Source organism: Cupressus sempervirens, chromosome 6, assembly GCF_028749045.1.
Source record: "Cupressus sempervirens isolate cs-2001-9-10 chromosome 6, ASM2874904v1, whole genome shotgun sequence".
Classification (NCBI taxonomy): domain Eukaryota; kingdom Viridiplantae; phylum Streptophyta; class Pinopsida; order Cupressales; family Cupressaceae; genus Cupressus; species Cupressus sempervirens.
The window spans coordinates 200,810,170-200,834,513 of NC_143123.1; the positions used below are offsets into that span (position 1 = coordinate 200,810,170).

The window sequence follows — 24,344 nt, forward strand, 5'->3', positions numbered from 1 at the left end:
GGAAGGGGGCTTCCAACAATATCTCAGCAGGTGTTGCTCGGAATTTCTAGGAGCTTTTTAAAGTAGGGGATCCCATGGATTTTTTGATTATAGGCAAGCTTAAAATTTTAAGATGGTAATCTCATGAATACTTTTTACTTTATAAAATAAGAAATGCTAAATCTACAACTATATGGCTCAGTCTAAAATAATTGTCAGTATGAATTTTAAACATAATAAATGAATTACATCCAATAGCAAAATTTAGGAAACGGATGATGAAAACTTTCAGCCCCACCGCAAAGGCATCCCCTTATATCTAAATTCTAGGGGCTTCTATTTTCTTTCACAGGATTCTAAATTATCCTGTAGCATAATTTTGTTTTCCTAATGGGACGTACTCCACAAAAATAGTTCCTATAGTGGCTCCATGAACCCTTTCTACAGAATGGCTTTAAATAGAAAAATATATATATATTTCTCTTATTTTCCTGTATTTTTTGAATTCTCAATATCATCTCAAGCAACTGAAATTTTTTAATCCTTTGGTTTGCCAAGATATTCCTGAAAAAGATATATGCTTCTATGATATATACTTCACACAACATGGAAGCTATAATATATAATTATAATTTTCACTTCAACCAACTTATAGGGTGGGTGAGCTACCCAATGGTAGCTTGGACACATTCCTTCCAATGTGAATAAATAAAAATTAGATATGACACCATGATCATTCTCAAACTATCATATCATATGAAATTATTACCATCAAGTTGATTTAAGCATTGTCAGAAAAATAATTTCATGTTCATGCCAAATAAAATTTAACCTAGACATTACAACTACAACAAATTTTTAAATTGACTATAAATCAGTCCTTAGTCCAATGTGTATAATCCAAGCACTTGCCCATGTAGATGCATTGAAATGGAGGTAGAACTCAACATTTAATTACCAAATTACAGGTGTATAAGTTACTTACGGAGCAACATGACTTTTTACCAACATGAAGTATATTTTCCAAAACTTGCCTTCCTTCATATACCGTGGACATAGCACATATCTGAACTGTGAAATTTCCTGCAAAACCAAAGTATTTCTAAATGAAACTTCTGTTCACTTAAACATAATTACATTTGATGCTACACTATGTAAATGAAATTGGACCATACAGATAAGTCTTATATACAGTAAGACCTTAAAAACACCCTGGCTGACATAGATTGACAGAAAACGAGTGCCATCTATTTATGCTTTCTTATTTGTTTCACTTTCAACTAACTCTTGGAAAGTGAAATATTATAGAAAGTAAATAAAAATTCTTATACAATTTATTAATGTCATTGCAATTCTCCAACAAACAAAACATTAACCTGCACCCAACACTCTCACACAAAGAGACTAAGATACAGTCCTTCAGTCAGTTGTTCACAACAGAAAGTTTTGATGAACTTTTCAATCATAAGTAACATGTTCATTAACATTAACAACTTACAATTATGACACTTTTACAGGAACTGCAATGTAATAGTATTCAACAACTTATGATAAGCAGTTGCACAAGCAGCCTCTTTAAAGCAAGTTCAGTTTCAACTAGAAAGTAGTGGCAAAGGCAGCAATACAGAAACGAAATTAACTTAACACAGACATTTCACAAGGAGGGTAATACCATACGCTATCACTAATATTGGGGTTTTTCAAGAAACACTTAGACCATATGTACTTCGGTATTTAGGGATGACAGGGTTAACTTCAAACAACCCAAGTTTACAGTATTGGAGGTTCAAGATCACATTAATATTCTTGTATCCATGATCTATACAGAATTTTGTATAGAACCAAATACAGTTGCATTGCATAACAATCTTTCTCCTCTGTGCATCTAAATAATTCTTTCCTTAAATAAATTGCAAAAAGTAGATGATGAACATGGTAACAAATGTTAATGACAAAAACAATTGAATAATAATTTAGCAGGTGTCACAAGAATCCAACCTATATAACTGACTTAAGAATATTTCAAAAACTGGTATAGTCCTGAATCTTTGGTTTTGATCCATAATATTGGTTTTTACTAAAATGGCACTTCAACATAATATTGTTTCCATTCATGTTATTGGGACAGACGGGTGTGAATTAAGCACATTGTGAGTGCAAATTTGCCATGTTACTATTAAGTAGACATGAAATTTTTATCATGCTCATCAAAGGTGCCCTTCCAGTTTTGTCCCAATCTCATATAAGGGATGTTTCAAGGAAGCAAGGCCGCATAGGAAACGTCCCAAGGACACCCTTATTATAGCAGGGAATGTAAGGTGACAGCTAGCCATTCCTGAGACAGCCAAGGGATGATTAGCCATCCCCAAGACAGCCAGGGGGCGTCCAGGCATACCCTAACTGCCCCGAGAACAGTTAGCCATCTCCTATTGTCCAGAAACATTTCAAATTCAATTAAACCGTGATTTGGATTTGCCAAGACAGAGCTTAGGTTTTTGTCTAACCTCTTCCACCCTAATCAGTGGTTTCATCCTGCTCGTGCTGGAAAAAAAAAATCGCTCCCAAATCAATCCTCCCCTCCGACATACACCCAGGAACTCTTTAACTAGGACAGTTAGCCATCTCCTATTGTCCAGCAACATTTCAAATTCAATTAAACCGTGATTTGGATTTGCCAAGACACGGCTTAGGTTTTTGTCTAACCTCTTCCACCCTAATCAGTGGTTTCATCCTGCCCGTGCTGGAAAACAAAATCGTTCCCAAATCAATCCTCCCCTCCAACATACACCCAGAAACTCTTTAAAAAGCAGCGCCTAGAGTGGCGTATGAAACAGAAGGCCTAGGCTGACCTTCCAACTCAGCACCAAAACAACAAATCAAAATTATAGTAAGGCCAACCCGAAAAAGAAAAAACTTTTTTTTTTTCAATTTTTCATTACTGACATTATTTAGTTATTCAGAGTGCCAGACGATCCAGCAATTTATTATTTTATTTATTTTTGTTTTGAAATGTTTATTGATTATTTTCTGGCTGACCTAGAGGGGACATAACAGTGTTTGTGACTTGATCAAGAGTAATCATGATTTTTCCTTTGTACCCATTTTCCTTATGTTCTGTGTTTGTGGCCCTTGGCATTCCATCAATCATCCTTGACTCAGTGTTTGAGAGTTTAAATGAAGAAAATAATTATAGAAAATAAATGCAAACAATTGTACTCGAATGTCTTATTTTCTGGAATTTTCAGCATGTTAAGTAGAAAAGCAGAATAGTGTTGATAAATGGAAGAAATGCTGAAATGTTAATGTTTCATATATATAGCCCCTGCCATTCCATTACTTACCTTTGAGTCAGCGTTTGAGAGTTTAAATGAAGAATATAAATATAACAGATAAAACGCAAACAATTGTGTGTGTGAATTGCACAAACCACAATTTTGACTAGAAGCTTCTATTTTAAAAGACTATAAGATGAGGGGATAATCCCAAGTCTCTCCATTATACTGATCGTTATAGGAATGAGGGGATAATCATAAGTCAGTCCATTAGACTCTCCATTAGACTGATCATTATAGGAAAGAGGGGATAATCATAAGTCCCGCTATTATACTGATTGTTATACATGAAGTTGGAAGATTTTCATCCCATAACAGCATAGAGCAGTGTCATGCTGGTATATCTGTGACAATAGTAGTGTTTTATAGGTTGGCGTTTGCTTGTTTGACACAGTAGAATTGTTCCAAATTGCTATCTAATGTTACTAAGCATAAAATCTTTAACTTGGTATGCATATGATGATGATGACCTGCATTGGTATATCAGTAGGGAAACAGTGAAACCTAAGCCAGTTAGATTTTCTGACCTTTCTTTTTATTGGCCGACAAATTCTTTCATTCCAATTGATCGCCTTCAAATATATGGGAAATCAAATCAGATATTTCTTATGTCCTTTGTTTCTCCCAGGAGATTAGTATAAAGTAATAAGACGGAACAGAAAACTTATTGCTAAAATCCCTCAATTAGGTGATAAAGTTAGTTCAACCTGCTCCATTATTCTTTGTAAAATTGTTCATTGTTTTGCCTATTACGTAGATAAGTAGTTAGTTCTGATCTTTCCAAATACTATTTTCTTAAATTAAACTTGAAGTTTATGTTACCACCTAATATAACATTTAACTCGTACATGTGAATTTAATTTTGACCCGTAAAATTTGATAACAGAGGCTGCACTCTGGATTATTTCGCATAGTATTCAATGGTAATCTTTAAAGCTCTAAAAGAAGCCTTAGAAAAGCCCCCTAATGTTTTTCTACACCAGGTCAAAATCAGTAGCGAATTTCCCAGCTCTATGATCCTGCTAAGTACAGTGCACAGAACTTATAACACCTATTAGACTCTTGATATCTCTAAGACTCTAATAAGCAATAAGTTTAAAGTTGAAAGGGGGGGCAGTCTGAATGAGTCTTAGTTTTGTACTTAAAGTGATCTCAAACTTAAAGACAAATTCAAACTAAGCGCAGCAGCTAAGCTATCCTAAAATAAAATTAAAAATTCCTCAGTATGCAACATAAATGTGGGCTTTCTGGTCATTCTTCCCAAAGTGTCTGACATCTTTAAAGGTTTTCCAATGGTTCAAATAAGTAAGTAAAGAAGTAAGTGTGGTGAAATTCTCAACCATGGCTATATCAAGTTATCAACAAGTCAATCAAATTGAAACAATTTATACGAAGCAAGTTTAAATAACATGCATCTTCACTTCTAAACAAAACTATTGTATTATAAATTAAAATTGATAACCACTTCAGACAGACCAGTAGTGGCAACCAGAAAAGTATAGACTCCAAAAAGAAAGATCATTGAGGAAGCAAAAGAACGTCTTCTTTCTAATGCATATTAATCACTTACTGGAACAATTGATAAGACAATCACTGCATGCCTCTCTTGCCACGCTGTCAAATCTTGACGAACATTGGATGATGGGGAAGCTTCTTGTGATTGATTTCTTTCAACTGACAAAAGAAAATATATATATATATATCAATTTGACAATCTAGAAAGCATCCAACAAAAGCCTTCGGACTCAGATGAGTAGAAACTCAATGACAATTCATTTAACTAAGGCTATTTAAAATGGTGTACCTCAACATACTAAGCAGTTCAATTTCAAAGAAAGGTAACTTAACAGCTCCAAAGAAGTACCTAAATGTTAATGAATGTCCTCAAAAAGTTCAACCAAACTACAATATAGTATATTTCTTCTGTGAGTTCATCATATAAAGGATTTAAATGTAACAGTTCAAAATACGACCGATCTGTCTTTGCATTTATCTTTAAAAAAATTAATGCATTAGAATCAACAACCCTGAATCCAGACCTCAACCTGGATTTCTTATTTAACAATCCAAAAAATAAAATCACTAAATTCCATTCATAGATGAATTCAAATCAGCAGTATACAAAGAGTCAACGCCAATGGCCTTGCATCAATTTCATGGGGAGCATAATTACAAAAGCTATGACGATATGGTTGCATGCAAGGGGAAAACAAGCAGATACATAAATAAATAAAATTGTCTTTGAAGATATCTCTATAAAGGCTAAACTGAGTATGGTCAGTTCTTAATTTATAGTTGAATTGTGATCCATATTTTCAAATTTCCATTCTTAAAAGTAATTTGAGAATAACCCCACTTTCAATTGGCAGTTGAAATATAACCTATAAATGTAGAATTTGAAGTTTCTTGTTCAGAAGAATTATAATGAAATATATTTCAACTTTCCATTCCTTCTATAAACATGGGAAACTGCCATAACTTTGACAAGACCACATGGATACTTTTCAATTAGTGTCTGACACAAAAACCAATGGTGAATTATATTTGTGTTTGCATTACTTCATTGTCAAACATGGGAGGTAGTGCAAGCTAAGAAGTCGCAATTAAGCAGGCTTACTAGGAGAAGGTATTTAGAGTCTCTAGAGACTATAGTACCAGTACTAGTAGGGCTAATTTCAAAAATAGGAGACAGGTACTTGGAGACGCCAATTTTTATTTTACATAATTTAACAATTTCTAGAAAATAACATGAAATAGAACTTTTAGTACAGCAGTAAAGATTAACAATAAAATTTAAATACAGTTGCGGGACTCTGCAAGTCCCAAGCCGAGCCAAGGCTGCAGAGGCTTTTGACCTCTAGGCTCGGACTCAGCTGAGTCCTGGCAAGTAATGCTCACTCTGCAGATTTTGCAAGTCTCACGAGCACTCTGCAGCAGCCAGACAGCATATAAAGTGAAAAAAAAACATTTTTAATTGTTTTCATGGACATTGTATCAAAGCATAAAGAAACAGTTTGAGGACAACAGAAATAATGAGTCAACGGTGCAGATAGAAGTATATTTGGAGGTCTTAGGTGGCCATTTTATCCCCTATTGAACCAAAGATTTTTTTAATCTTCAAAGCCTTACAAAATAAATGTCCTATGATAGTGGAAAGAGGTTGCTACAGTCAACTTCTCTGGAACAAAGAAGTCAACATCTTCAAAGCAAATTCACATGATTGAACCATTGTCATTGAATTTGCCCGTGCTCATCTTTGGAACAAAGTTTAGAGTATTATGCCTCGTGAAAGCAGTAACCTTATGTTGTAGAAGTAAATACCCTTGAAGTTGTGAATCTCCTTGATAAAAACTAGTTTAGTATTCATCCTAAATCCATTTACAAATCTATAAGTACCCCTCACTTGCAAAATAATTCAACTCCAGTATGTTGTTTTCTAGATTTATACTATTCATCATCTTGTCCAATTCCTTCATTATTGTATTGTCTATATTTGCTTGATGATCTCAAGCAACTCACTCTATAGACTATTCAGTGCAACATGGGGATGTGTTTCAGACTCTAAAGCCATGTGTTTCACGAATGGTGACATCCCTAGGAAGTGGGGGTAGGGATAGCATGTCCCCCCACTATCACTCAATCATCGTCACACCATCTGAAAATGCCAAAATAACACAGCATCCCTCAGAACATTGTGGGGATACCTGAACATCCCTCAACGTGTTCCCCATTGCCTAACAACCTATTGAGGTGAGTTTTCTAACTATAGCTAAATCAAGAAGCTATCATGCTCATCAAACTTTTCGAAACTGATTATCAGCTCCCACAAGTTCCTTCCAGTCAAACAATTGCAGGAATTTGTGGCCATCTGAAAGGTTTGCATGAAACCTCGGACAAAAGCCATGCATTCCTTTTGAAGAGCATGCTCTTCTGGATCATGATGGTTCATAAGGTATCCCTATAGGAGCATCTCGATAAAATTAAGGATTTGTCCTATGTTGGAAGCCATTGGACACAAAATGGAAGAAGACATGGTGATAACCACTTTGAAGCTTCCCCCATCTTTCAATGAGCACTTTGTTGAAACTCTCAACATTGCTTCCACTCAATCTGATATTTCATTTTCTGTTCTTTGTATAATGGTCCTACAACATCACTGGAAACAACAATTTGCTAGTGGTACCAACTCCTCTTCTAACAGTCAAGTGCTCTCAGCTAAATCCACACGCCTCTATTGATTCTCTCAGTCTTCCTTGGCGAATCCTTCTGCTCACTCTTCAAAGGCCCAAAGAAGAAAAACTTTCAGTGCTATTACTGTTGTAAGTTTGGTTAGATAAAGTTGGAGTAACGGAAATGCTTAGCTGCTCAAGCCAACCTGCCTCACAACCTTCTTTGATTGTTCCCCTATATTCAGCTTCTGTTGAGAAAAGAGATGTGACATATAGCTTTTTATCGGTCCAAGTAATAGCACTCATGCCTAAACTGAAGACATACTCGGAAGCAGACTTTATGTCATCAATTGAGCCTCCCCAATCCGAGTCTAACTGATAAGTCCGGCATCTTTGATTTGCCCAAAGAGGATATCAAAATCAAAATCAAGGGTGCCCTTTGCATAGCACAGGACACAATTCATTGCTCCCACTGATCTGAAGCAGGATATGTAGCTCATTGCAAAGCTAACAACAGGTCTAGTGGTAGTGGGATATATCAAACTGCCCACTAATTAGAATGTGGATTCATTATCAATAGGAGAACCAGATTTGGTAGATAACTTGAGACAAAACTCTAAAGGCATAGAAGCAGGTTTACAATCTTACATTCTGAATTTGTCCAACAGAGCTCGTGCATACTTAGACTAAGCGATGAAGATGTCGGGTGATTGTTGCCAAACCTCAACGCCCAGGCAATAATGAAGAATTCCAAGGTTGGTCATATCAAAAGACTAATAGAGATTCTATTTGGTTCTTTGAGTCAACAATTTGGAACCGTCGGTGATAATCAAATTACCAACATATATAGCTAGAAAGATAATATCATTACCTGTAGTTTTAACTTTTAACATACAAATTTAAGTCAAAAGGACTCCTCTAGAAACCTGATCTATGAGGTACTTATCAATTTTCACGTACCATGCCTAAGGGGCTTGTTTGAGACCATGGAGAGCTTTCACCAATTTGAGTACCTGGCGTTCTTTATTGGCAACCTTGAATCCAAGAGGTTGTGTCATGTATACTTCTTCCTGTAACTTACCATTCACAAACGCGCTCTTGACGTCCATTTGATGGACCTTCCAGTCACACTACGTTGTCATGGCAAGCACTAATCTGATAGTGCTCATGTTTGCAATGGGAGCAAATGTCTCTTCATAGTCAATTCCTTCTCACTGAGAGAAGCCTTTGGCAAAAGACAAGATTGTACTTATATGAAGTACCACCAACTTTGTATTTGACTTTGTCAACCCCTTTGCCACCAATAGGTTTCTTTCCTGAAGGAAGATCTAATAGAACCCAAGTGTTAATTTCCAACAAGCTATGATGCTCAATCTCAATAGCTTAATCCCACTTAGGTATTCCTTTTGCCTCTGTGCATGTATGAGGTTCATACACACTGTGAATGTTGGGCATAAGAGCAAAACTTGTTGATGTGTAGCTAGGTCAGAACCCTTCTAGAGCTGACCTACTACACCTATTGGCTAATCAGCATGTTGATCTTAACCATGTTGCTAATTAACCTTTTCATTTCAGTCCTTAATTGGGTCTAGACCTATTTAAGTGATTCATGTAACTTGATATTATGTAATTGAGAAAGAACTATTATATTGGGCAAGATTTATGTGAATTAAACTTGTAATTAATATGTCTAATCCTATTTTTAGCGCCAAAACTACAAGGCCGACTGGAAGTCTATTAAGATGAGTTCACTCATATATATGCAAGGCCATCCTTGCATCAATAGAAAGTTAATTCTGCAATGTACAAAATATGTCGTGCACTCAAGGGTACTGATAAAAGCTTATCATCTATGGTTGGGAAGGCAACAAATCTGATGGTTTTCCTTTGGTTAACGAGCATTGCCATTAAGTCGCCATGGTATCAAAGCGCGTCTAGAAAACATCCTTAATCAGAATAGGAAAATGGAGTTTAAGAGATGCAAAAAATGAAGGATTCTAAATAAAGTGTGTAGCTAAAGAGTCTTGGAGGATGTGTTGGTATTTGAATTTTTCACTCTTCCTGCACTATACTTTGGTGATAGCAAAAGATCTTTGGTGGATTGTGAGAAAATTTAGGCATTAAAGGGATCTGTATTTTTTGATTGAATATTGATCATGGATTTTACGTAGTTAATATTAATTCATGTTATCTCTAGGAGTAGTGTATGCTCTTAGTATTAATTTGTATATTTCTTTCCATGAATATTTTGATTCTATGAACTCTTGCTAATTTCTCTGAAAATGCTTCCAAGACAGCTCGAGAACCAAAGAGGTGATGAGAGACTACATGCAAAGTCGTGCAAGCTATAGAAATGAACATGGGGACGCTGCTCGCAGCCATGGGACTGAATTGGTGGCACATAAATTCATTAAAGAGAAAGAACCTATACAGATTGTCATCGTGATTAGTTTCTTTGGAGAGGAAGAAATGGCATTCAAAGGGAGACTACTCAGCTGTAGAAATCAGATTTCAGAGGGAGCTTAAGTTGCAGATGTAGAATGTCAAATCCTTTGCAGAGGATCAGCAAGCTTGTGAAGTAGTGTGACTGCAAAAGCTCATTATTGGACAAACATTGGAGCCAATTTCTTGGTATTGTCTTAATTAAAGACATGAAAATGTTGCCCCGTTGAGAGGGAGTCTCGTCCTTCAGATTATCTTTTATATGTTGTTAATGAGTTCTTCTCCATGAGGCAAAGTTCAAGGTGCAATCCCTTGTTAATGAGTTCTTCTACGTGAAGGAGAAGTTTGAAGTGCAATCCCTTGTTAATGAGTTCTACTTTAAGAGGGAAAAATTTGAGGTGCAATTCCTTGTAATGTAGTCTTCTTTGTTTGAGAAGTTTGAGGTGCAAGCCTTTGATAATGCATTATTTTCTCTAGCAGAAGCTTGAGGTGCAAGCCCTCAATAATGCATTCTTCTCTTGGGGAAGTTTGAGGTGAAATCCCTTATTCCACCCTCTGCGAGTAGGTATGGTGGATCCACCCTATGTGAGTAGGCATGGTGAAGATGTATTCTTCTCTAGGAGAAGGTTGAGGTTAAAGCCCTCATTTCACCCTCAACGAGTAGGTATGGTGGATCCACCCTCTGCGAATAGGCATGGTGGATCCACCCTCTGCCACTAGGCAAGGTGGAGATGCATTCTTCTCCAAGGTGAAATTTGAGGTGAAAGTCATTGTTCCGTCCTCTAGAAGCAAGCATGGTGGATATGCATTCTTCTCAGGAAGAAGTAAGAGGTGAAAGCCCTTCCACCCTTTGTGAGTAGGTATGGTGAATGCACCCTTTGCGAGTAGGCATGGTAGATATCATGGAAGAAATTCCATGGTGTAACACTTATTTTTATTTATCTTTTGGAAATAGTCATGGTGAACATCATCACATTTCTTTAATGAGCACTCATGTTTCCATTCATGGAAGTAGCCATGATGGATCCATCCTCTAGGAGTAGCCATGATGGTTTTCACATGCATTTTTATGGGAGTAGCCATGATGGTTTCATTCAGTCACTTGGATATTGAAGGAATCCTCCCTAGCTAAGAGGGAGTGTTGATGTGTAGCTAGGTTGGATCCCTTCTAGGGCCGAGCTAGTACACCTAATAGCTAATTAGCTTGTTGGCCTTAGCCATGTTGCTAATGAACTTTGTCATTTCAGTCTTTAAGGTCTAGCCCTATTTGGGCAATTCATGTAACTTGCTACTATGTTATTGGGAAAGAAGTATTATATTGGGCAAGACTGATATGAATGTATCTTATAATTAATAGGTTCGATCCTCTTCTTGGCGCCAAAACTACAAGGCCAACTAGAGGTCTATTAAGAGGCATTGATTCGTATATATGTGCAAGGTCATGCTTGCATCACTAGAAAATGAATTCACGATGTGCAAAATATGTAGTGTGCTCGAGGGGTGGGGGATGATAAGAGCTTATCATCTATGATTGGGAAGGAAACAAATTTGATATTTGCCTGTGGTTAACAAGCACTACCATAAAGTCAACAAAATATACCAAGTCAAAAGGTTTCCTCTTTTTTCAAGCAGTTCTCCCGTCGATGAGCTCATCATCATGAAGATCGCCAATCATCTTAGCCCACCATTTAGATCAGAGAGTAGGAGTGCTAACATCTAAAGCAGGAGGTGCAAGGAGATTAAATAATAGTTGAATATAGGCGAACAATAAAAACATCTTGTGAGGCAGTTTGGCTTTGTTGTTTTCCAACACCCATATGCCTTATGCAGCCCCTTCAACCCTTTTTTGCAACAATCAAGGGGTCCTCAAACTTGCTGAAAATCTAGTCTTCCATTAGCGCACTAAGCATATTGACATTCATTTTCATTTTATCCATTAGCTGGTGGAAGATAGATACATCAATTTGTAGTTTGTTGCTATAGCTAATCACATTGTTGGTATTCTCAACAAGTCCCTACTTCTCAAGAAGTCTGTCAAATTCAGGGGGAGGTCCAACCTCATTGATAAGTTGACCATTAAGGGAGAGTATTAAAGTAATATACCTTTCGTTAGTCTATTTCCATTTTAATGGTCACCTCTAGATATTGTAAATATCCTATATAATAGATTATTTTTGTTATTTGTATGTTTCTTTTTTTATATTGAAATAGCTCAACCAACATCAAGAGTAAAACAGCAAAACATAGTATAAGCCAAAACCAGCCCTTGGAAATATATACAATTACAAAATTGAGGGAGGTGACCTATAACACAAAAGGCTTAGCCCTATCGAACTATATAAAGACCAAACATAAGTGCCTTATACAACTCAGCACATAAAATAAACATGACAAAAATTTTGAAGTTGTTCTGACTGAATTAGGATCTCTACACACCACACCCCTGCTGAAAAAAATTGTTTTCAGGGTCCACAGCAGGGTCCGGATGAACAAGATTATTTGTCACCATTCTCTCCATGTTCCCCATAGCATGTTGACTATGATCACCACTTTTGCTGGCTGAATCTAGATGACATTTTTCCATGAGCATGCTGAGATCTTTTATCTCTGTTTGGGTAAGAAAGCTTTGGTACTTCACAATGTATTGGGCGTCCTTCACTTCATCTTTATAAATCTGTAAAGCTCCATCATGCATAAGCTTCATGAATCTAGACTTTGGAATCTCCAAGCAAAAAGATACCTGAGACATTATGTAAAAATGGAACTCAGTAGGACATCTTCTATCATTTGGAAAAAATTCCTTGTTCCTGTCTTTCCAAAGAAGCCATAGGATTTCACCAGTTAGAGTAATCCAAAATCTGTAAAGATACAGATCAAAAGATTTAACATAGCCAGCCAAAATCTCACTCCAAGAGAAGCCACGTGTAGTATTTCAATCAATAGGAGACCCAAAAAAAACATAACAAATCTTTCTGGCATAAATACGATCAAAGAAACACATGCTCAGTTTTCAGGCTTGTTACACAAACTGCAAACCACAGGTTCAACATTAATGGAGGATAAAACAGAACCAATAGCAAGCTTCTTAATCAACAACAACCATCTAAAGTTAGTGATTTTAGGTTCACAAGGCCCACTCCAAAAATACTCAAAAAAAAAGTGCTTGTTTGAGAAAGAACATTCAAAACGCCAACACTTGGACACACATATAAGCACAGAGTGATCACATTTAAGCATTCCATGTAACTGCTTAATAGAAGTATTAGCAATATAAGTACCATCTTTCCATTTTGCATTTCTAGCATATGTATCACTATTTATGATTTTGCCAATCTTTTCTTTACTAATCAGTTTGAACAAAGGGGTATATGTCTTCTTTTGAGATCTGGGAATGCCATATTTGTTGGAAATCTCATCCCACAACCCTAACTTATTATTTACTAGCAGATCACTAATGAGAGAAATACCTTTTATATTCCACTTCTTAGCAGAACAGCTTTGAGTTCAAGTAAGAGGTTTGTTATTCAAGTACAAACCCCACCAAATTGACCTGTCAACAACAGCATATTTGGGAGGACCCCCAATGGCTTCCCTAGAGGAGATGAACTCGCTCACTTGAGTCCAAGCAATCCAGAAAGAGTTGAACACTTTAGATCCAAAAATTTTCATTTTAAAATCCCCTATGATGATATCCCAGAAAGGAATGTTAGACCACTGTTCTCCTTTTTTAATCACAGATTGCTCAATGTTATTCTGACCAGAACCTTCCAAGGCTCGTTACCCCAAAAAGATAAATCTACTTTGCTACAAGTGAGATCCCTTGGGCCCTTAGATCTAAGTCCCCCTATCTTTTTTGGGGGGCAACACCATTCCCATTTTACACAATGTCTCCTTTTTTAACCCATACCATCAGACCACAAAAAGTCTCTTAGAATCTTTTCAAACTGGATTGAAATTTTGCAAACAACCAGGTAGAAGCAAAGTAAAGGTGATGGGAAGATGGCACCTTCTGGACAACCTACAGTCTCCCAGCAAGAGAGGAGGAATGAGTTTGCTATCTGATATGTCTCCTACTAATCTTATTGTATATCCACTCTCACATAAAAGAAAAGGAGGGCTCAAAAGAAAAGGGAATACCCAAGTACCTAAAAATAGTTTTAGGCCCGACCACATCCAGCCCATATTGCTGAACCAGCTAGGAGCCAAATCGAACCAACCAAGGATAGAAGATTTATGTGGGGCTACTTTAGCTCCAGAGGCAAGGCAAAAAAAATTAAGTCTGCTAAGGGCCAAAGAGAAACTCACTTCAAACAATTCCAGATAAAGAGCAGTATCATCAGCAAATTGAGCATTAATCAACTCTTCAGAATTAGGGAGAGTAATGCCTTTGATAGACGGACCCAGAGATGTATCTCTCAGAACATAGAATAAAGCATCTGCAAAAAATCACAAAGAGGGAAGGGGTAATAGGGCACCCTTGTCTAATAGATCTCTGAAGGACAATAGGATCAGATAACTCACCATTCACATCAATAACAGTAGAAGAATCCTGAAATAAGATCTCAATCCATTTACAGAAGTATACAGGGAATCCAAAAGTTTTGAGCATACCTCTGATAAAGGGCCACTCAACTCTATCATAGGGTTTCTCAAAGTCTAATAGAGTGATTGCACATTTTGGACAAGAGCGTCTCCATTCTAATAGCATCCTTGGTATCAGGGTCTGTTAGAAGAGAGGTATTCAATTTAAACACTTTATTTCTACAAGTAGAACTAGTGTCGAGCCCATTGTGATTGATAAGAATCTTATTGTAAATGGGATGGTGGTCTGAGATACAAGCAAGAAAAACTTCCACATGAGAGTGTCCCAAAGTAGACTTAAAGGAGAAAAAAGAAGAATCGCCATACATCCTATATAGTCTACAAAAGACTCTATTATTGCCTCCTTGGATATTACACCAAGTGAACTATATATCCTTGAAATTATTCCTCTTTTTCTCAAGAGGATCTAGAAGGTTAAAACATCTTCTAAATTTTAGCCAAAAGTATTGCTCATTACCTTTCCAAGAGTGCTTTAATCCTCCTTGTTTATGGCAACCATATTCCACCATATTGAAATCACCCACAAAAATCCAATAAGCCTAGATAGCTCAGAGGAACACCATTCCCACAGTTTAGCCCTCTCCTTGTAATCATTAGGAGCAGAGATGTTGCATAACCCAATTAATTCCTCATTCTGTTTAAAAATCACCCGAATTGCTCTTTGACATGGTGAGCATCCATGTTGCACAATAAGTTCAGCCCACTTAGGGCTCACAAGAATGCAACACCGCCTTTCCCTCTATCATGATTTGAATGAAAGCTTATGACTCTATCCCAAAGAAATTTCAGCATACAACATGCTTGAACACCAAACACCTTAATCTCTTGCAGACAAATAATGTCTTTGTGTTGAAGTTTATTGCACCATCTTCTAACAGTGAATTTTCTATCTGCCATTTCCAATCCTCTAACATTCCAACTATGAAGGTTTATCATCATGGGCAAATTATTTGGGGGGAGACCTCTAATTCTTATATAATCTGTTAAAACAATTAGGAATAACATTCTTATTATTGTCATTATTAGGGAGAGACCTCCTCTCATAATTTTTTCTCTTTTTCCTAACAACTTCTATAAACTAGCGCCCCGAGTTTGAGTTCAAAGCCTTCTGGGCCACAAGTGAGGAAGCATTGCTCTCCATTGGGTTAACAATAGTACTCCTAAGAGTACTAGCCCTCTCATTAATAGACCTAATAGCAAGTTGTTGGCATTCAATCGAATGGAGGTCTTACCAGGATTAATCTCATAAGGAATTGCTAGATCCACCAAACCTAGGGTCGTGGGATGATCCTCACAAGAAATATGACTAGATTGACCAGCTGGGATAACCTCAAAATCTCTATCATATAGAGGGTTATCCAAAGTTATATAACAAACTTTAGCAACTGTTTCCACATCTGAAGGAACCTTGAAAGGCTGAGTTGGTTTTAATCATATTATTAGGAATGCCTTCTTATTGCCTACTTCAATAGAGGAAACATTAGCACCATCAGTATTAACTTTAGCCTTATCAAAATGAGTTTTGAGAATCAGGCAATCCTTCTTAATATGTCCATTACACTTGCAGTTGAAACAAGCATTGAGATTACCCAACAGAGAAACATCCCATGAGAAATTTTCTCCTTTCATAACCTGTGACATGTACAATGGATGATTGAGCATTTGGAAATTCAATATCAGGTGATAGGGCAACTAAAATACGAGCATTAAGATTCGGGAGGGTGACCCTAGAGGACTTAGAATATGCGAAATAAAAGGCCAGAACTCAACTTGAAGATTCTTAATTTCCACCCAATTAGGAGTGGATCTTTCCAGAACTTTATCACAGTTTCCATTTGGTGACCAAGCATACGCTCGAAATAGGGAATGGCCAACATTCCAAAACCCTTTCTTGAGAATTCTTTCTTGTACATTGTGGCTTTTCAAGAAAATAACAAAAAAACACTTTTGTATCATTCTGCAAAAGCTTACATGTAATACAAATTTCTTTCCCAAACTGAACTCAACCAATCATCAAGAAATTTACGAAATGGCAAAGCCTTAATATCTAAACAAACACAAAATATAACAATATTTTTTAAACGACTTTGTTCTACCCTAACAGCTTTGACCATATCTTCATTGGGAGACAAGGTTAGGGTTTTCAAACCGACAAAAGAGGTCCTACCATGTCTACCTCATTGCTCGGCTTCGTCTCTGTCTTCGACATCCCTTCTATCTCCATTGGTTGAGGATCTTTCGCCTTCGCTAGAGTCTTCTGAAACTATTTTCCTCTCAAATCTTCCATCAAAACTAGCGGAATCCAAACAAACAGGGATTCAATCTTCAACGAAAATTGCTTTATACGAAGGTTTCTCAGACTTATTTTCATTGCCTAACTTGTCATCCCACTTCTCAACAATATTAGCAATGTCATCATTTCCAGAACCCTCTAGATTATCATTGCTCAGTAAGGTAGAGACACAAAGCATTTCATCATTAGACTACACAGCATCCCCTGGTGGATCACATAGTGGATCTGTATTATCATCCATCACCTCTGGCTCACATGCGCAAGCCAGCGAAGGGGCCGAACAACCCAGCCCAAACTACCACGACAAACCCTATAAAAAATAAATGAAAAACACAAACGAAGGAGCGGCAAATAAAAGCAACTTGCAAACACACCCAAGTAAAAAAGATAACAAAAGGACATGGTACAAATGCATAAGAATGGAAGGACTAAGCCACGCAAAGACACATAGGGCCACCGTGACCAATCAGCACTCCTTCATGAACTTTAATGAGTTAGTCATATGGAGTTGCAAACCGGTCTCACTCTGTTTTATTATCATATAGCTCCTGTATGTTTCTTTTTAGAAACATCTTGGTTAAACTTTATAAGAACAATTTGTTCTTTGATTATAATTCATCCAATATTTTTACCAAACCATTTGTCTAATACTATTGAGGAGGTTGGGCCATAAAATTCGATCAAAATAGTGACATATGCAGCACATGCGCAGAGTCGCAAGGAAGCTTATTAAGGAATCTTACAGACATATTTGGTGGACTCCATGTTGTGTGCATGCCATGAACAATGCACTTAAGGACTTAAGGAAGATTGACTAGTTTAGAGGGGTGGTCAACAATACGAGAGATGTGCAAATGTTTATCTAGAACTACCACATTTCACATGCACTCTTCAAGAGCTTGAGAAAGGAGGACTCCTTGAAACCAGATTTGCATCCTATTTCATTCTCTTGGAGAGAATGATTGAGTTGCAAGAAACACTCAAACTCAAAGTTATGACAACAAAGTAGAATAAGGGAATCAACACCAAGACGGAGTAGGGGAAAAAGGTGAAGGAGATAGTGAAGAGCATTGAATTTTGGAGTGACACAAAATATAGTCTCTCATTAGTCTAATTTTCCATGTCATCAAATATGGAGATAGGGATGCAACTACCCTTGGAAAGGTGTATGAGTGCACCAATTCTATGCTTGACCAAATGAGGATGGTTATGCAAAAGGACCCCACTTCAACATTCTACAATAAGCACATTTGACCTATCATTCAGCACAAATAGGACAAGCTATACACTCCCTTATATATGGTTGCTTATGTCTTAAATTTGAGCTAGTACATGCCTAAGCCAAGTAGAGTCGCAACAATTTAGGATAATGAGGTAAGGCAAGGTTCTTTAGGTGCATTGAGAAGATGTATGATGCCATGATGCTAATATGGTTGGTATGATTTGCACAGGGTGGACAAATTTGCCACTCATAGGGTTTATTTGGATGCGGCAAAGATGGCTATAGGAACTATGGCATAGCAGAACCCTATTTTTTTATTTTTCTAGTGTGTGTGTGGGTGGGGGTAGAGTGGGGGGCATTGTTTTGGATAGAAATCAAAGATTACCACACTAACCATTCAATCTCAAGCTCAAGTTTCTAGTTCTTCAAATGCAAAGAGAAACTAGTCTACTTATAGCTTAATCTATCACCTCTAGAAGAGGGAAGAAGCTAGTGGTTAGTGCCTTGTGTCTCATTGAAAACAAGACGTGTGTGTCTAGAGAGGCCAACAGCGTAATTGGATGTAATGCTGAAGGAGCCATTTTGAATTGATGAGAATCAAATAAGGAGTTTGTCTTGAGGGATGATTTAAGGCATCCTTCACTATATTTTCACATTTTGTACTTGCTTTGATATCATGTTAGTTATTGTAATCATCCTTATGATATTTTTGATATAATAGGCATCTTCCATTCACCAATTTGACAATCTCATTTGTTATTGAAATTTTATTTAGTATTCAACTCAATGTTCAAATACTTTGTATTTGCAATTGTGTTAATTTACTTCTTATACATCTTTTCATTACTAGCATTTCAGGTACTATTTGTATAGTATATAGTATACACAGCATGCACACACACCCCTCCTCGTCGCCACTGTCATCCCCAAGCTTAAGCCATTTGTCCCCCCCAATCCCCAACGAGCAGTGAACTGTGAAACACTAGTTTCCTAACTTCCAATTTTAGCCAACTTCTCCATTTGAATTCAGATCATCCTCAGAATAATTCTTCCTTAGTGTTGTGTTAAACCTACCCTAGCTTTGTTTTTTATGGTAAGATCGCCAATGTTTCAAAAATTGAACAGAGGTCAAAATTTAGGTTATTATCTATACTAATGCAATCACCTTGTCAAGACAAATCCAATGATTACTTTTTTTTGCACATGTGCAAACATCAAATCTGAAATGTTGGTTATCAAAGACCTGTGCTATTGGGATCTCCATGTCTAAGCCAATCCAGCCACTAATAGCTTCCACAAGTGTGTAAAAATTTGATCCAATATTTTACATATTTTTACCTCGATCTACCTATTACAAACCAAAACTCTAATTTCTGCTTGGATTAGAAGTTTCTGAAATAATAAAGACTTTCGACTAGAATACATTAAAGTGTAGTCTAGCAAGTTGTAGGTGTTTCCTTAACCAAACAACAGTAGAGTAAAGGAAAGAAAAACTTGCAGAAAATATTTATTGATATTTTTTCACCTCAATGGGTGTTCTTCACTGCAAAAACACTACATGAATTCAAAACTTTGATACCACTTGCAATGATGTCACAGTACCTTATGATCAAGATAAAAAGAATAATCACAAACTAATACAATCCACAAACAGAATAACAGCAACAGTTCCCAAATAATATCTAAGTAAAACAAATCATGAGGCATATAATATCTAAGTAAAACTAATCGAAAAAGGGGCTTTGACAATGATTGAAATAGATCTAAAATTGTATTTCTTCTTCCCCCTTCTCAATCCTAGTTAATGGATATGTAGCTTTCTCGAAGTTTCTAGGAATCTTCAAAAAGGGGACCCTTTTCCCCCTTCCACTTTGCAATCATGTCAGAAGCTCTTGGCCATTCTATAAAAGCCAAAGCCAAATGTACTGAGTGGAATGGAATTCTGATTGCTGTAGGCCTTCATCTGATCACCCACAAACAATTTGCAGATGTTGAATACAGAAGCTCATATGGATGAAGCCAAAGCTATCAAATCAGCACTAAACTTATTACTGCTACATTGAGGCTTCGACCAAATCATAAACAACAAAAAATCAGAGATTTATTTTCTCTAACAACGAAAAACCTAAAAGTTGTGCAGAAACAAATTTCTGATTCCTTGGACTTCAAAATTAACTCAATCCCAAGTAAATATTTAAGAGTTCCACTTTAAGTAGTCAAAACATGTGGCCCCCTACAATAGAATCTTATTAAGAAAAATCCAAACATTAACTCTAGCTGGGTGAATCTCTATGATCAAGTTTGTCCTTGCTGCCATCCTTATATACATCATGTTATATATAAAGCTAACTAACAAAGCTGCTTATAGTTTTGATTCTATCTTTAAAAGCTCTATTTTTGGGAAGGTTCCAACAAGGCAAAGAAAAGTTTTGACTAACAAGGGGACAGCAAGACACAATAAAAAGGAAAAATTCAGATATTAAATCATTTTTTATACACAACAAAGCCCCAGGGGGAAAAATTGGTGTGGAGAATGTATATGGAACCTAGCTCTCCTTGGAGCACTATTTTAAGCAAAATATATCTAGACAATGGCAATCCAAATAAAGTCTGCACAGTAGCAAATACTCCCTTCCACTCTCAAATTTGGTGTTTCATGATTCACTGCAGACAAAGTATAGCAGAGCATCTTTCTTGGGCAAAGCAAAATGGCCACCTTGCAACATTTTAGTTGGAGATGAGCATGAGCCTTTATCCAATATTGAGAAGCTAAGTGAGCATAAAGACTTGTTTTGGCGTGACAAAGTCGTAGACTATGTTGAAAAAATAATTGGAGAAATTGGCTAATCTTGGAGATGGAAAGATTTCAATATAATGCCACCATTCCTAAAAGAGCTAAAGAAAGATTCAAAGAAGAATTCAACAGACAAAATAAATCCCTAGTTTAACAAAATCATTTGCTGCAAGCACAAGTGGTACATGCTCCATCAAGCTAAGACACTTAGTCTCGACCAATACTCCCAGTCATCCTTCTCAACCTAATGACTTATGCTAGAATCCCGATGTGCTCCCTAAAGTTGGTGACTTCCCCCGGACAGTTTACACAAAGGATCTTAACTAGTAACAAGCAAAACTGAAAAAACTAAAGGCATCTCTGGTTCATTCCAGTGCCTGATGAGTCTCTTGCTGAGGAAAGTTAACACAGATGATTATCTCCTCCTAGCTTTTCTTTTTGCTGGGATCATGTTGGACATGGCTAATCAAAAAACTTAACTAGCATCGAGTTCACCAAAACAACTTTCTATAGTATTTCAGGAGTTGACCAAGATTTTGCCAGCTTTTGTTTTGGGAGGGATTCTATATTGCTAGCCCTGCCATGGTTGTATAACAAATATGAAAATAAAAATAAAAATAAAAAAAGAAATAAGTGAATCTTTGAGGACAAATCCAATGAGCCAGAGGTACCAAAAAAAGATTGAAACCAGTACAGCCAAAGTTCTGGACCCTAGAGCCAAATTGTCCTATTTTGGCAGCTTCTACAGTTGGGGTAATAGAATAAACAAGGAGTGGAGACTGTTTATAATTCCCTCATCTTTCGGAGTAAGGCCTCAAAAAGCTAATAATCTGAGGCTCATTACTTGTTGGCTGACCCCTCCTACTGGTAGATTGAAACTAAACTTTGATGAGACCTCAAAAGTGGATCCCGAGGCCATGAGATCTAGTAGCACTATTAGAATTTAGAAATGAGGTTAGAAATCTCATTTAGGATCTAAATTTTAGACTGCCAATTGGAACAAATAGTGAAACCGAATTTCAAGTCTTTAAAAGTCTCAACCTATACAAACAAAAGGGAATTCATACCATAGATATTGAAGGAGACTGAAGACAATGCATTAACATGATAAGATGCAAGTCTATGGCAACTAGGAAATGATTGACGCAGCTAAAATCTCATTCAACTGCTCTCAGATTTGTTGAATGATTTCAAAATCATGCATATCTATTGTGAGGAAAACAGAGCCACTGCTCATTTGAAAAGAATGAATACACCAAAGTGTGAATCAATGCAGTACGAGGCAAGATCTAAACAGAATTCTTCAGAAAGATAATCCTATGAATCAAGATGAAGGGTTCAAAAGGGACCACTTTGGATGTTTACCTTGATGCTACAAATGGGGGCAGCAAGTGATATTGCTAAATGGAAGAGATTTAGACTTCTGATCCCTCCTAGGTTTAAATCTATTGCCTTGATCACTATGCAAGCTTATGAAATCATGGAATGCTGTGTGTGCGCGTCGTATTAAAGGTTTACGCTACGACTACAATATTCAGAAAATGCCCCTTCCTTTCCAATTTCCAGCCTCTGTTCAAAATTGTGATTCCTCAGGCCAAAAGTGTCTTTAAGGTGGTAATTGGCACTCACATAGTGAATGGAGAACATATTCATGACAATGTTCTTTCAACAAAGTTTGCTATGACAAAAATCAATGTGCTCAGCCGGAAAATGTATGGAAAACTTGCAGTTTGTGGTTTTATTAAGGAACGGTGGCATCCACTGGTTTATGCAGCCATTTCAAACTATGAGAGGGGCATGGCCATACAAGACTTTGGTGGAGACCTCAATAGGGCAGAGGTTAACGGAAACGAAGTACTCTTGGACTGCCTATGGGAAGTCAGAGAGGGACTCTCTAAATGTAACATGCAAGAGTTTAAAACTTTAAATTCCCACCCCTGGCCCTGCTACCTGATCAGCGACAGTAGCGTCTCTATGAGCTAACTGAAGGCCCTGCTACCTGATCAGCAACAGAAGCGTCTCTATGAGCTCACTGAAGGCTTCCTTTTTGGCCTTCGTAGCAATAACTAATTGGTAATGACTACTGTGGGATCATACAAAACTTTGTAAGCTATTTGGGGCATATTAATGGAAAAGGAGCTACCCCCATTGCAGCATTTTTGCAGATTAACCGGAAAAAAAATGCTGGCATGAGGTCATCCTTTTTCTCCGAAGAAAATAGATAATCATGCTATAAATTCCGGAAGAAGCCCTACTTTGACAGATTTAAACAAAAAAAAATCGGAATTGAACACTTACGGTCAGAATTATCGATCGGAAATTCCTTAAACGTGTCAAGAGTTAGTCCTCTGACGAATTCTCTCAACTCATCAGTGACGCCATATTTTTCAAGATCATCCGGAGGAGGAGAGGGCAAGTTGCCGAGAGATTTCTTGGGGCTGGCCGGTTTAATAATTTCTCCGGCGAAAGAGAGCGGCTTCAATTTGGAAGCCTCGGTCTTGATCTGATCGGCTTTTTTCGTGGCCTCCACCGCAATTTCTTTGGACTTTTTAGCCGTCTCTACTGCGATTTCTTGAGAGAATTTGGCGGCTTCTTTGGCGAGATCTTGTGATTTTTTGGCTGCCTCCTGTGCTAAGTCCCTAGCCTTCTGAAACCACGAATCCATCCCGAACGAAACTCTGCATCAATATGGCCACTGCACTGTTGCTATGCCCACTGATTCTGAAAAGATTCTCTTCACTGGTTTCCTTTTTTTCATACGAGGATATTTTGTACCTGGGATACACTCCACCCCTCAATTGTCAATCCACGTAACGGACCCTCAAATAGATGTGGGATATTCACCTTCCTTGGGGTGGGGAATTATGGAAGGGGAAAGAGATATGATATGATATGACAGATTTTAATGACGTCTATGAGACTAAAGTAGTCTATGGGACCGATGCAATCACCCTCCCGAGTCAGGAGCCAAACTAGTAGTTGCAAAGTTTTGGTAAACTTGTCTCTCCGTTTCTGAATTTTGATAATCAAATCCGTTGTTCTCTTCACTTGATCTTCCTCGAATAAATAGTTGAAGTCCTTGTTCTGCAGTATTTTTGTATAATCAGATTTGATGTCGTTGTAAGTCAAGCATTCCTTGACAAAGTGCTGCTCTGTCTCAATTGTTCCCGTATTACAGAATAAACATGTTCTGTCTGCCCACTCTTCCTTTGGAACTTGCCATCTACCAGTTTCACATTGCAGTTGATGTGAACTAGTTCTAAGTTGTGCTATCAACATTTTTGCTTTCCAGTTAATAGGTGCTCTTATATAGGCCTTTTCATCATGACTAGAAGTGGGATTAAATTCTTTAATGTAATAAGATTTTTTCCGCCCTATGTGTCTTGTCCACAGAATATTGCGAATTTTTTCATTGACAAACTTCTTTATTTCTTTAATGTTATCCGAGCAAGTTTGGATGTTGATATCTCATTTTTGCATACATTTGTCATTTTGTTTCATCCATGTTCTT

General features: G+C 37.1%; 1 protein-coding gene across 1 annotated transcript in view; it reads right to left on the reverse strand.

Annotated features, from left to right (window-relative positions):
* Positions 1–23,629, reverse strand: part of LOC149551927 (uncharacterized) — a 33,324-nt gene extending 9,695 nt beyond the window's left edge. Inside the window, exons 1-3 of the mRNA XM_089787427.1 lie at positions 23,132–23,629; positions 4,882–4,985; positions 965–1,062 (exon numbers count right to left, since the gene is read on the reverse strand). Coding sequence (XP_089643553.1) covers positions 965–1,062; positions 4,882–4,985; positions 23,132–23,498 — 569 coding nt within the window. The 5' untranslated portion in view covers positions 23,499–23,629. The remainder of the gene's footprint in view (positions 1–964; positions 1,063–4,881; positions 4,986–23,131) is intronic.
* Positions 23,630–24,344: the final 715 nt, after the last annotated feature.